The 15173-nt window shown below is 42.4% G+C and overlaps 1 protein-coding gene across 1 annotated transcript in view; it reads right to left on the minus strand.

Moving 5' to 3' along the window:
• The window catches only part of SHROOM2 (shroom family member 2), a 137661-nt gene that overhangs the window by 65122 nt on the left and 57366 nt on the right, over positions 1 to 15173 (minus strand). The window contains exon 2 of the mRNA XM_010581599.1: positions 12779 to 12930. Coding sequence (XP_010579901.1) covers positions 12779 to 12930 — 152 coding nt within the window. The remainder of the gene's footprint in view (positions 1 to 12778; positions 12931 to 15173) is intronic.

Here is a 15173-nt window from a genome sequence, read left to right on the forward strand (position 1 = left end):
TCTCAAATAAAAAAAAAAAAAAAAAAAAAAAAAAGGCATCTGTTGTGGTCAGGCAGTCTTATTTGCACATTTAAAAGAAGTCCTCAGCCATTTAATTGCTATAGCTGTGATCTTTAGAAGTCAGGAGATATTCTGGGTGTCTCCATTTTTGAACGTGGACTTTGAGACATGTTCATTGCTTTTTCTTTTTTTCAAAGGGAGATTACTCGGCAGTTTTTGAATTTTGGGCACCTTTAATATGACTCACTCCGACTGAGACATTACCTGAAACTACCAGGTTGTTTTCTGATACCACCACATTTTTTTAAAATGTCTGTAACTCACTAAAACTCAATGCAATGAGCTAAACCAGCAAAACTGTGTTTGTGGCTCTGCTGTGGCTCTCTGCTGCTTGTTTTTGATCTCTATACACCAAGTATCTTAATACCTTGTACTCCCTTCTTGCCCTTCCAAGAAAAGTGCTGACAAATTCTAACAACAACAACAACAAAGTCAGCGTATTTTTCTGGAAGCAGCAAATGGAACTGCAGCATTTTTTTTTCCATGCAACACAGAAGGAGTTCCTGTTTTTGCATTTTCAGCTTCTAGTATCTTATCGTAAAAGGAAGTAACTCCCCAAAAGTATCTCTAAAAAAGAACTGATGTAGAATTTGAAAAAAAAAAATAAAATACATAACCATATGTAACCAGTGCCAGGAGGCCTGCATGGATGGACAAGCTGCTCCTGGACAAACTCAAATGCAAAAAGGAAGCCTACAGCAGGTGGCAGCAAGGACAGGTAGCCTGGGACGAATACAGAGAAATTGTCCAAGTAGCCAGGGATCAGGTTAGGAAAGCCAAAGCCCTGATAGAATTAAATCTGGCCAGGGACATCAAGGGCAACAAGAAAAGCTTCTATAGGTACACTGGTGATAAAAGGAAGATTACGGAAAATGTGGGCCCTCTCTGGATGGAAATGGGAGACCTGGTTACCTGGGACATGGAGAAGACTGAGGTACTCAATGATTTTTTTTTGCCTCAGTCTTTACCAGCAAGTGCCCCAGCCACACTGCCCAAGATGCAGAAGGCAAAGGCTGGGACTGGGAGAATGAAGAACCACCCACTGTAGGAAAAGACCAGGTTCAAGACCATCTAGAGAACCTGAAGGTGCACAAGTCCATGGGACCTTATGAGGTGCATCTGCAGGTCCTGAGGGAACTTGTGGACAAAGGGACTAAGCCACTATCCATCATATCATGGCAGTCTGGGGAAGTTCCCACTGACTCAAAAAGGGGAAACATAACTCCCATTTTAAAAAAAGATAAAAAGGAAGACCTGGTAAACTACAGGCTAGTCAGTCCCACTTCTGTGCACAGCAAGATCATGGAGCAGATCCTCCTGGAAACTATGCTAAGGCACAGGATCGTGCCTGCCAAATTTGGTGGCCTTTTACAGTGGGGTTACAGCATTGGTGGGTAAGGGAAGAGCAACGGACATCACCTACCTGGACTTGCGCAAAAGCATTTGACACAGTCCCACACGACATCCTTGTCTCTAAACAGGCGGGACATGGATTTGACAGATGGACCACTTGGTGAATAAGGAATTAGCTAGATGGTCGCACTCAAAGAGTTGTGGTCAATGGCTCGACGTCCAAGTAGAGACTAGTGACGAGTGGCGTTCCTCAGGGTTCAGTTTTGGGACTGGCGCTGTTTAACTTCTTTGTCAGCAACATGGACAGTGGGATTGAGTGCGCCCTCAGCAAGTTCGCTGAAAACACAAAGCTGTGTGGTGTGGTCGACATGCTGGAGAGAAGGTATAGTGTCCAGAGGGACCTTGAAAGTCTTAAGCTTTGGGCCTGTGTAAATCTCATGAAGTTCAACAAGGCCAAGTGCAAGGTCCTGCACATGGGTCGGGGCAATTCCAAGCACAAATACAGGCTAGGCAGAGAATGGATTGAGAGCAGCCCAGAGGAGAAGGACTTGACGGTGTTGGTTGATGAGAAGCTCCACACGACCCAGCCACGTGCACTTGCAGCCCAGAAAGCCAACCACATCCTGGGCTGCATCAAAAGAAGAGTGACCAGCAGGTTGAGGGAGGTGATTCTCTCCCTCTGCTCCACTCTCATGCGACCCCACCTGGAGTACCACGTTCAGCTCTGGGGCCCCCAATGCAAAAAGGGCATGGACCTGTTCGAGTCCAGAGGAGGGCCACAAAGATGAGCAGAGGGCTGGAACACCTCTCTTATGAAGACAGGCTGAGAGAGCTGACGTTCAGCCTGGAGAAGAGAAGGCTCCAGGGAAACCTTACAGTGGCCTTCCAGTAGCTAAAAGGGGCCTACAGGAAAGCTGGAGAGGGACTTTTTACAAGGTCATGTAGTGACAGGACAAGGGGTGACGGCTTTAAACTGAAAGGGGGTAGATTTAGATTAGATGTAAGGAAGAAGTTCTTCACTGTGAGGGTGGTGAGGCACTGCAACAGGCTGTGGATGCCCCATCCCTGGCAGTGTTCAAGGCCAGGTTGGATGGGGCTTGGAGCAACCTGGTCTAGTGGAAGGTGTCCCTGCCCATGGCAGGGGGGTTGGAACTAGATGATCTTTAAGGTCCTTTCCAACCCAACCATTCTATGATCCTACGTGCTTAATTTATGGACTTCTGGGCGGAGGGAAGGGCTCTAAAAGATAGAGAAGAACTAATAAAAGCAACCTATTAATATTCAGATGTCTTAGAATGGCAAATTGAACCAGTATTTTGACAGACAAGTTACTGACAGCATTCTGTGATATAGGTTCCGTCCAAATCCCTAAAATTTTAGCAAAACAGTAATATCCTACCTTAAATGCCTATTCTCACCCACCAAAATTTACACAAAGATCTACATAATCACCTTTTGCCTTGCTCTCAACCATAGCAATACCTATAAAGTCTGTAGTACTGCTCTTTGCTTTCTCTTCCCGTGAGTCACCCAGCATCTGAAAATGGAGCAAACAGCAACGCCGCACTACATTCAACAGTGCCTCTTTTAAGAGCAGCACAGCAGAGTAGCTCCCTTCCTATCCCATGACCTAGGAAGTTGTATTTTACATAAAAAGAAACTAAAGAGGCCTACAAAATGCTCTGCTTCAGTGTGTGAAAACAAATAAAATGCAAATAAATTATCAGGTCTTAGTGCCCTTAAAGAGTTCAGTCAACTTCAGCAAATCAAGATTTCACCATCACAGTTTGCTCTGGTTTTCCTTGTACCTCAGCCCAATTGCACAGGCTTGAGCAGGATGGAACAGCAATTTCATTTATAAATAAGATATGCACTGTTGACAATGAGGTATTAAGTTGTATGAGGCATAACATCATCAATCTTCCTGCCTGCTAAATTCACAATAGTCCTATGATAAAGCTTTCATATTCTGGAGCTCTTTTTCCTCTCTCTGCCTTGGCGAACTAGACAGGCACATCTGGATGTCTGAGATAAAAGCGTTGATGTTGGGATTTATGGTATATTATATAAGCTACATAAATACTTTTTCCTCATCCTTACTTTGTGCATGTTCTGCTACCTTTTGATGGCTAGATAGCATTAAACTACTGATGTCATTCTCTTACCTCAGCTTTTGCCATGATTTATTAGAATTCCTCTAAAGGATAATAAAACATTTTAAAAATGATTATTTATCATCTGGAAGCATCTAGAATACTTCACATATTGAAAACCCAGCTATAAATGGTGGTTCCAGCAGGGTTTACTTTCAAATATTTTGGAAATTATGCTATGTAAGCAAGGCGCTAAAGAAATTAACCTTTAACATAAATACGAAAAAGGCTGAATTCACCAGTAATGCTGAAGAAAAATGCAGCCTCTGACAGGGCAAACACTAACAGCAGCAGCAGGAGTCTAAATACACAGGGGATTTTAGGCTGTCTCACCACGGCCGAGGCGAAGGATCAGGAAGCAGAGCAGCTTTTGGACGCGCTCCCCGCCACCACCTTTGCCCAGGACGGAGTTAGCAAGCAGAGCAGCGCACGGCCGCCTACACCGGCCCAACGTGCTGCCTTCAGCAAGAAGGAACTTGCTGCATCCTCGGAGCACGCGGCCGTGGAAACCCTCGGATTGCTTGTGGCCAGAAACAACGGGTGTGCTTTGCCTCCCAGCCACTTACTGCAACGCGCTTACCATTCGATAGCTGTCCCAAACGAATTGAGTTTCCTCAGAAACCACATTCCAAATACCGGTGTTTCTACACAGGTATGGTGCTTTCCCACACCAATTTCAGCTGCAATTTACCTAACCACGTCCAAGGTGACCCAAAAAATGGGAGTGGGGAGAGAGAGTTCCTCCAGTCCCAGGGCATTTCAGGAGACAGCCCAGCCTTAGTTTGTCTCATGCCTGGTTAAAACACTATAGCCACATGATGCAAATTACTGAGCCTCCACATGCCATGAGCTAAGATGCTTTGAGTTTTATTTGGGAAAGCTATTTTGCTCTGACATGTCCTATGCCAGACCAGATTCTGAAGACATTACCATCTCCCATAGCGCTTTCTTCCCCATCAGATGCCACCCCTGCTTTGGCTGCCCACCTGCCGACAAGGCTGCTCCATGAGCCAGACTAAAGAACCGACTGATTTCGGTTACAACCCAGCAGAAACTTCCCCAAACCCCGGCTTTTGTCACTCTGTCCTTCCTCTGCACCCAGCATGAAGCTGGACTAAAAGCGTAAGGGCCGTATAACTCAGCAGTGTGGTAGCTGTGTCTCTGTGCCAGACTTTGTTTTGCCAGGTGATCCAGTATTATGCAGATTCAGCAGCAATGACCATAAAATAATGGGTTTATTGTTTAAGAGATAAGATGCAAATTTGTTCAGTTATTCAGTAACTAAAGCTGCAATTCCTGCCCTTCTTTTAAGTGCTCATATTTCTGGAGTTAAAGGTTGGATTCAGAAATTATTTTAAAACCTTTTTATAATCTTTTCAAGTTGGAAGGTGTTACATGCAGTTACTTGACCAAGTAGAGCATAAAATCTCTCTATGCTCAACACAGTAGGCTACTTGACACTGAAACATTTAAGAAGTGTCCAAGTTCTCAATCTTGTCAGTCATTTAATCTTCAGGAGGTTAAATATGTAACCTAAAAAAAAAAGTACCACAAGGAGAACTGCAACACACTGAAACAGGAGTATTATTACTACCCTCCTGAAGTTGTACATGTGCATGCTAAAGTTCCTGACTAGTTTTTAAAAAAAACCCAACGCTCTTAAGTGCTTAAAAGCAACCCCAAACAATTCAGTATTTCAAAACGCATACAACATATGGAGAAGTATTCCTTTCAAATGCAAAGAAGATTCATGACATAAAAACATTATTTATTTGGTCTTTAATGGATTAGGTTACAATTCTGTTTCCGTCAGGAGTCTGCAGAGAGCTACAGTATTATCAAACACACAAAAAAATATCCTCTCTGTGTGCATGTGAAAGTACTATGTGAAATGAGTAAGTCTTCAGACCCCAAATTTTAGAAGGCTTGCCTGTTTTCCCCCTCTCACCCAAGGGGCTACATATCACAGCTTCTACCACCTACATTGAAATTCACCAGTTTTAAGAATAAATCCAGTGTACTGCCTGGTAAAAAGCTATGGTTAAATCCTGTAAGCACTTGTATACTTTTCCATCTTCAGTCATGTGAGTGCTCTCACTAAATTGGATGAGACTACTCATGCTCAAAATTAACCATTTCGACAAGTGCTTGCAGGACTGAAGAAAAAAACCAAAACCTAAAACCAGTCATGACTCACAGGTTGTTACCATCTGATGCATATTCCATTCCACAAAAAAGCAACATTGCCTAATTTTGGTAATTACTTCACAAAACTGAATAGCATTGCCACAAGTAACCTTCTGAATAAGCATATTCAAATTATAGAGGATTCCTTTTACCTACAAGGAAATGTCTATACCCTTCCTAGTACTCCAAACATCACCCTAATGGAGTTGACTTGGTAAAACATGGTGACATCTGTTGTATTTTTGGCTTTCTGTTTTTCAAGTTTTACGGGATAGATTTTTTAGATTTGTAAAGAAATAAATTATGGAAGTTGCCACAAGATGAAAACACATCAGTCACAACATATGTATTGAGAGAGTCCTGACAGTTGTACAAGACAAACATCCAAACCCACGAGACAACAATTTGCTCTTTGAAACCAGGGACAATACACCACCAATTGAAGGAACGGAAGCTTATGTTCACCTCAAGTGTCCATTAGTGTGTCACTAACAGCATGAATCAAATCACGTTAACGTAACTAAGAAATGGGTGAGGTAGGCAGAAAATTAAGAAATAAAATTGCTTTTTAGATGTACACCCCACCAAAAAGCCAGCTGGCATGGGAAACATCCGAACACCTGGGTTGTGTTGCTAGGGTCACGGTGAAGGGAACGCGGACTGACACTGTTAACATGTTGGTTAAATGACTGTGCGGACAGCTAGGCAACCAGGGGAAATGGTCCTCATCAGGACTCTTCCAGGGTATAACGTGTTGAAAAGACAAGATGAAAGCGTGCCCTCCTCCTTTTGTCGTGTCTACTCCTTCCATCAGAAGCGCAGGATCACACAGCTGAAGGAGGAGGAGCACAGCGGAGGCTGAGCCAGCCCTGGGTTTGCCGGTGGAGGAGGTGGGTGGCATGCCCGAGTGGGAGGGGAGCTCCACGCCGGCTGGCCTCTTCTGTGGACCCCCACCGAGCGTGTATGAAGTGACTTATTTGGCAGCTGCTCCATTAAACACTCCTTCACGGAAAGATCCTGATGGGATTGCTAGGCGCTCCTTAAAACACAGGACAACACCCCAAGAGCTCCTGAACCAGGCTTGTAGGTGCTGTGCAATTTGCACGACACGTTACGTTTGTGCTTATCTGGTTCCTGCCACCCCCCCATGAGCCATGGTAACTCACTGGCAGCACCAAAGGAGAAAAAGAGAGGTCCCAGCCTGGTGATACCCTGTCACATACCCTGACGTACACGGCTTGCTCCTCTCTCCATCACAAGACCCAGACAGCATCAAGGGCTGGTAGGACATCCTATCTGGCACATATTTAAAACCGGCCATCCTGTTTAGAGCAGAAGAGTGGGCCTACAGTGACGCACTGACCCATTTCTCAAGTGAATTTGCAAAATGGGAATTTAACAGCCCAGCCCTTCCACCAGCTGCAGCCACGCAGAAATGTTCAAGCCTTGAACTTTAAAGCTGTGTGTGTTTGTTACAAATGCCCACTCCCAAAGCGTGTGTAATGAAGTTCTGCACAGGCACATACTGTTCCACACCCACATCAATTCCAAGAAACATGGGTAGCGAGGGGCTATCACACCTGCCTACTTCTTAAAGCAATGTTATGTGCATGCAGATACAGCCATGTAAAGTCATACTGCAGTTTCCTACCTAATTTCCAAAGTCTGGCTGAAAATACAGGCAAAAAAAAAAAAAAAAAAAAAAAATCTGTTCTTGGTCAGTTAAGGCCAAGGTCAATCTTCAAAAACAAAGAATTATGGCTACTGGGCAACAAGAGAGAAATCACTGCTATTTGTTCTGCTGTAACAGACCCTAGTTCCAGAAACAATGAAATAAAATTTAACGGCAAAATGGATTTTACTCTTACTCAACAGTGGTTCTCCACAAATGCATTTAGTTTATTGAGCAGTACTTAACCATAACTGTGGACTAAATACGTATAATACTTGCTTAAAAATCTACAAAGCTACATGCATTTTTCTACTTATTTCCTATATGAACAATTTTGATAGCTACAAAACTAGAACTATCAAGTGGCCAAATGCAGGTAAGAGGCAGAATTCGCAGTCCTCCATCTGTATCTTGTAATTATACAGAAAACGCAAATCCCTCATCTTCCCAAGTCATCTCACAAATTGATATTGCTAAGTTTCACAGAGTACTCCTGCAGCCACAAGGAGCTACGAGGTGCACCGCTAGCTGCTCCACAAGTCATAAATGGGTAAGACCAGATCCCCTTGGTAAGTTACACAAAACCCACTACAGAAAGGTCACTGGTGGTGTTGAGCATGTTTCCGTTCAGGACATGATGAAATTTCAGTGATCTTCCACCTGAATGCTGTAAATAACTGTCAGATTTTTATTCCTGGATTTCTGCTCAGTTCTCAGGTCTCTCAGACAGTACCGTACAATCTTGGAGCCCTCGGGACATTCATTAAAACCTCTCCTTCTGCTGTGCTTCAATTGAATGGCTGGCTGTCTTCATGAAGTGCCATGCAAATAAAGGTTACCCTAACTTTCCATGTCTAGGTGTTTATAGTTCACGTATCATGACATTCACTCCCCTTATTAGGATTCTGCACAGTAAATTTCAGCATTCAGACTACACTGCTGATGGCAAGTGTGTTTACTCTCTCTTTTTCCCTCTCCTGTAACAAGGGACTCCTCAGCATCGCAAAACCAGCTTGCAGTTTGGCCACGTAAAAGCACCAAAATGAAATGCTATAGAAAGGAAAAGAAAACACACCCGCTCACATGTGTACACAGCATGGCCAGAACTACTCCAGAACTTTAAGGCTGGTTCTCAGGCATTGGCAGTACCTGCAGAGTTGGTCAGGTTAAACTGAAAGTCCAGCTTCCCATCACCAGCAGGCCCTGAGGAGAAGTCGTCCATGGCTGCTCCCTCCCTTGCCCACCCACTTCCACTGCCACTAACAGACCATTCAAGCAGCCAACAGGACAACCTCACATAACTTCTCAGGGTGGCTCTCAAAGCCCATATAATCCCATCCTCCCTTTAACATTAATAAACCACAAATGGAAGCGTCACCTATGTGTCAATTTTAAACAGTTAATGTGTCTCATGAATTCATAGTGAAAAACTAATCAAAACTTTAATGGATTTGTGGTGTACACTTATGTCTAGCATATGCAAAGGAATGGAGATTATATTTAATAACTAGAAGAGGATTTAAGTTAGAAGCGTATGCAGAACAGTTAAATTACAGAATATGGTAACCACCTCTGTATCAACACTCATATGAACACTCAGAGCAATTTTACATGTGTACGTATAGACATGTACACGTCTTTTTCCAAACCAAGAGAAATTCACATACAATTCCGGTAAGAAATGTCCTAAGCACAGTTTCCTTTCCATTTTCCTAAGAAAGGAATCTACTCAAGAAACAACTCAGTACTACACTGAAGAACTAGCAAGTAATTAAGATGTGTTGTTTTGACAAATGCACTTGAGAAAGCAACATGAAGCCTCCTGAGTCCTCTTTTAATCCAAGACGAAAAGTATACCGCACTTGTTCAACCATCAATATATGTAAGCTACTTAAACATCATGTTTGTTGTTGAGCCAGTTGCACAGTCCTGATTTGGTTTATACCACAACTATGCAATGTTTCCAAAAAATACAGCAGAGCATGCATGCTGAAGCCAGCTCATTTATGCTGAGTACTTGGTACTGCAGGCACTTTTATTTAGAGACCAATGTTATTTTCCCTACGCAAGTCAAGCATCAGATTCTTTAAAAACAGTGGGTAAAAATAATTTTGTGGAAGCCAGCTACCACTGCTGAACCCCACCAGCCCCTTGAGAAACTTTTGCCACAGTCAACAAGTTAATTGCTGTGAATGAAACACATTACTCACTATGGCAAAACTTTTTCACTTAGACTTGGCTGTAAGTATATTAGACTTCTAAACCAAAAATAGCATGCCCTTACTCCTTCCCAGGTACAGAAATAGTTAGATCAATATAAGATCAGGATGTGGCATTATTGCATGAAGGAGTGACCCACATGGAGGAATTCCACATCGACATGCTTCTCAGCAGTGACAAATAAAACCTGTTTTTTCTGGATTAATTCTACTGACATTAATAGGAAGGAAGTTCTCTACTTTCCAGAAGAATTTTGTGAAAAAGTAATTTTTCCACATCCTGACAGTTTTTTAAAAGTTTGCTCTTCACCTCTGGATCAGTCTAGAAATAGATACCACAAACAACCCAAGGGAAAAAAGTTTTCAACATAAAATCTAGATGTTGGCTTCCCAAGCTAACTCTCACTGAAAGCAAGGACAAACATGATTAAAACAAAGATTCTTTTAACCTTCAGCGCTGGGTTGTGGAACTTCAAACCATTGGTCTATTTCATGCTTCAGATTATTGCACTGACACCCCCAGGGAATAAAATGTTAAATCCAATGCTAGAGAGAAGTATCACAGTGCTAGACAAAGGACACAGGGCAAGCAGGCAAAAAGATGCTAAGACAACTTGCAGATCAGTTCTTCATCTTATATGTAACTCAGTGAAAGGGAATTGTGGGACTCTCCCCAGTCTCCCCAGAGAACAGTAAGGGTGGATCTAAAGACGACTGACATAGTCTAAAAATGCTAAGGCAGCCATTTCAAGATTGCTGTAATTAATTAAAGTGCAGACTGCCTCTGAAAAGTGGTGGTCCTATCCAGCTGAAAACCTACTTCCCCAAGTAATTTTGCAGTCAGATCAGTTCCCTGATCCAATTCAATCCAGACCTGCAGGAGTGCTCTCACAAAGACTAAACAACTGGTTTGCTTAAAGACAGGACTGTTTAAAGCACTCATAAAAATTCAGCCTAAGATTTAGGGCAAACAAAACAAAACAATACTGTTGTTCAAACCATAACTTCTGAAAGAAAGCATGCAACAAGGCTTTTATAAAACCTGCATCATTTGAACTTCCAACAGGAAAAGAAAAGCTGTTTCAGCACACAGACAGCAGTGCATGAGAACAAGCTGGCCAAGAATAAAATGAGACTGGACGTTAAAAGGTTTCTGACCGTCAAAGGACTGATGTCCTAAGGCAACTTTCCAAGAGAAAGAGCAAAGTTGAAAAACCACAGACAAAAGCCCTAGCTAATTTCATTCAGTAAGTTTTATGAAATTTTATCTAATATTATGCAGGCTTGTCAATGACCCCAAAGGCTCTTGCCTCTTTTGGGAGCTATGGAAGTCTTCATGAACTTAAGACAAAAATGTTGTTAGGGAAAACAGCCACTATTTCAGCCTCTTGGCTACAACAGCTAGGTTGCTTTTGCCCATTGCACATGTGCTAGGGAAGTCAAAAAAGGAGGGATGAGAAAGGACTGATGAAAATCCATCAGCTTTGCACCGAACTGCACACAGGCATGCATAGCAATGGGGCTCTGTTGCCTGCAGAGAACAGCCGCAAATCCCCAGCAGCAAATCAGTGCTTGATTAGCTGTATGAAAGTCCTCCAAAATCACATGTGTGAAGTGAAGAACTTGTGAATGACAAGAATGGCATAGCTGTGTCTCTTAGAAGGGTTATTTCAGCATCAAACATTCTGCCATTTCCAAAGATAGATCAGAATTCACAGATTCTGAGCAAGTTACTGTCATAAAACTGAAAAGCACCAGGAAAGAGGGAATCTTTCCACTTGGTCTAAAGCTTTTTGTAGTAATTAAGACTTGCTGTCTTGGCAGATTCTTCAATGTCTATAAAACTTCTCAACCCTGAAGCTCTCTCTTTCTGTGACAGAAACAGCTGATGTAACCACTGCTAGCAAAAGTGCTTTTACTGGAATAGCCAGTGCAAGTTGAAACAGCTGAATATCAACATGATTTATAATAGTTGTGAACCCATTTTATTTTGCATTTATTAGCTTTAGTGCTACAAAAATTTTGGAAGAGTTTCCAGAAGTAGCTATTGGTGAGGATAAAAACTATCACCTGAGGAAGAGATTCAGGTTCCCATAATTCTTTCTATCAAAAAAACCTTCTTAAACCAAAGGTGAAAAGCATGCTTTCGTACCTCTTACCTATCAGTGCTATCTCACAAAAGACAGTCCTCATTTAAGACAGCCTCAAACTATGCTTTTATTTATAGACTGGATCATCATACCTGTCAAACCCCAATTCTCACCCTTTCTGTGTTGCAACAAAATTCTTTTTTTATTCTAACAGAGACACCCAAAATTCTCACATGAAAGACTGGTTGGTATAATTTGATAAAAGTAATTCATTAGAAAATACTGATTTATCCGAGTAGGAAATTAATGAGAAAGATTTTGTTGTTCAAATTTCCTGGTTTGAATTTTCTTCAGAAGTTACAAGATTTAACCTACTTTAACAGCTGTTCACTTTTGTCAAAATTATTTTATGAAATTTACGTTTAATTCAAGTTAGCAAAAAAAGTGCGTACTTAAAAGTTGTAAGTCAAAATGACGAAACAAAAAGTTTCCGTGCAGAAAATGTGTTCTGTTTTGATAAACCATTTCAGTTTTTCCCCTTCACTAATAACTAACTGAAAGTACTCTTTACCCAAACCACATCAGAAATGCTTGAGACCTCAAATATTCTCAAAAAGTGGGAAAAAGCTTTTCCAAAAGCTTCCCATGTAACCCGTTCCTCACAGCCCAACTGGCCTGCACAGCAAATGCACTAAAAAGCGTTGCCCATGTCCGCTCACCAAAGGCAGGGAAGCAGGGCTGGCTGGACAGCCTGCTTCAGGCACTGCACTTCAGGAGGACAGAAAGAACAGAGTCCCGACTCATCACATCACAACAGTATTCACAGAACATATTGCCTCAGTTTTTGCTCTGATCAATAGGCAACCTCTCCCCACGTCTTCTTCCATAAAGAGTCTGTGTTCAACGAGGAGGTAACACCGCATAATGTGCGCATTAATAACTCTGAATGAAAAGATTATCTTGCCAAGTCTTGGCAAATTTAGTTGCCCAGTAGCTTATAGCCTGAAATACATTTGGTTTTCCAGCTGAACGACACAAGCTTACCTTTTTACGACAAGCTTCAGTGTCTTGTGTGAACCTTTCACCAGACAGATTGCTTCTTGTCGGAAGCCGGACAGGCCCACATCATTGATGCCAACAATTTCATCCCCAGCCAGTAACTTGTCCACAGCTGCAGCTTTGCTCCCATCTTCAATCTGAAGAAAAAGCATATGAAACGGTTGAATTATTGAGGTTGCGTAGTGCCACCTTTACAATAAGTTAATGAGCTTTCAATATTGGCTTCATATAATAATTAATACAATAATTAAGTGCTTAAAGTAATTAAAAAAAAATTCAAAAATGCTACAAAGAAAGAGCAATGATACACAGACAATTAGAATAGGAAAGAAAAGGAAGGGGGGGAAACCTTCAGAGAAAACTAGAGAGCTTCATGGAAATTTGGGAGTCAAAAGCATCTGTAATCTTGAGCTCTGTTCAATAATGTACAGGTAATCCTACTTGCAAATAGAGTTTTGGGCAGGCATCTTAAAATCTGGTTCTCTACAGAATGTAAACAGAAACATTAACCACACAGTCAATAACATTAACCCACAGTCAACTCCAAAAATCTGGCATGCAATGAAACCCCCAAATACTGCTTTATAAGCAGGTCTAGGAAATAAATTGATTTTCATCAGGCACATAACATTTAGGAAAATATCTGAGAATTTACAATCCATACAGCTAACAGCTCTGGTTGGAAGAAGAGATCATGGTCTGAGATCCAAGGAAGAAAAACACGTCACACTACTGAAGAACACAGCAACACTAAGGAAAATTCACTGGAAGATTGTTTTGCTGCCACAGGCATCTCTCACATGCATTGAATTTTTACACAACTATTCATAACATGTGGCGAAACACACACAAGATAAATTAAAGAGTCAGGTTTTGCCAATTCCCACCCCAATGAAGGAAGAAAAAAAAAAACACATTATGAGTTACTCATTTTCAAAATTTAAAACAAATCTCAAAAGCTTGATCAGCCAGACTAGCAAGTACCAACAGTTTGAACTGATTTCAAATCAGGTTATGCAGGTAGAAAATTAGAAAGGCCAAAGCCCAACTAGAACTTAAACTGGCTACTGCCATAAAAAGACAGCTAAAAATGTTTCTATTAATACATTAACAACAAAAGGAGGGCTAAGGAGAGTCTCCATCCTTTACTGGATGCAGGGGGAAACACAGTGACAAAGGATGAGGAAAAAGGCTGAGGTACTTAATGCCTTCTTTGCCTCAGTCTTTAATAGTGAGACCGATTGTTCTCAGGGTACCCAGTCCCCTGAGCTGGAAGACAGGGATGGGGAGCAGAACGAAGGCCCCATAATCCAAGGGGAAACGGTTAGTGACCAGCTACACCACGTAGACACACACAGGTCTGTGGGACCAGATGGGATCCACCCAAGGGTACTGAGGGAGCTGGCGACAGTGCTCACCAAGCCACTTTCCATCATTTGTCAGCAGTCCTGGCTAACCGGGGAGGTCCCAGTTGACTGGAGGTTAGCAAATGTGATGCCCATCTACAAGAAGGGCTGGAAAGAGGATCCGGGGAACGAGCGACCTGTCAGTCTGACCTCGGTGCCAGGGAGGGCTATGGAGCAGATCATCTTGGGTGGCATCACGTGGCATGTCCAGGGCAACCAGGTAATCGGGCCCAGACAGCATGAATTTATGAAAGGCAGGTCCTGCTTGACCAACCTGATCTCCTTCTATGACAAGACGACCTGCTTAGCAGATGAGGGAAAGGCTATGGATGTTATTTACCTGGACTTTAGTAAAGCTTTTGACACTGTTTCCCACAGCATTCTCCTGTCCTGGTTTTGGCTGGGATAGAGTTAATTTTCTTCCTAGTAGCTGGTATAGTGTTATGTTTTGGATTTAGTATGAGAATAAATATTCTCATGCAGGGTGGGGTGGATCACTGCTCAGAAACTAACAGGGCATTGGTCAGCGAGTGGTGAGCAACTGCATTGTGCATCACTTGTATATTCTAATTCTTTTATTAGTATTATTATTATCATCATTATTATTTTCTTCCTTTCTGTCCTATTAAACTGTCTTTATCTCAACCCACGAGTTTTACCTTCTTTCAATTCTCTCCCACTGAGTGGGGGAGAGTGAGCAAGTAGCTGCGTCATGGCAGCTGGGGTTAAACCACGACATATCTTCATCAATGATCTGGGCAAGGGGATCGAGCACACCCTCAGTAGCTTTGCAGACAACACCACATTGGGAGGGAGGGTTGATCTGCTGGAGGGTAGAAAGGCTCTACAGAGGGATCTGGACAGGCTGGATCGATGGGCTGAGGCCAATTGTATGAGGTTCAACAAGGCCAAGTGCCGGGTCCTGCACTTGGGTCACAACAACCCCACGCAGCGCTACAGGCTTGGGGAAGAGG

This window comes from Haliaeetus leucocephalus, unplaced genomic scaffold, assembly GCF_000737465.1.
Source record: "Haliaeetus leucocephalus isolate CR32 unplaced genomic scaffold, Haliaeetus_leucocephalus-4.0 Scaffold795, whole genome shotgun sequence".
NCBI lineage: Eukaryota > Metazoa > Chordata > Aves > Accipitriformes > Accipitridae > Haliaeetus > Haliaeetus leucocephalus.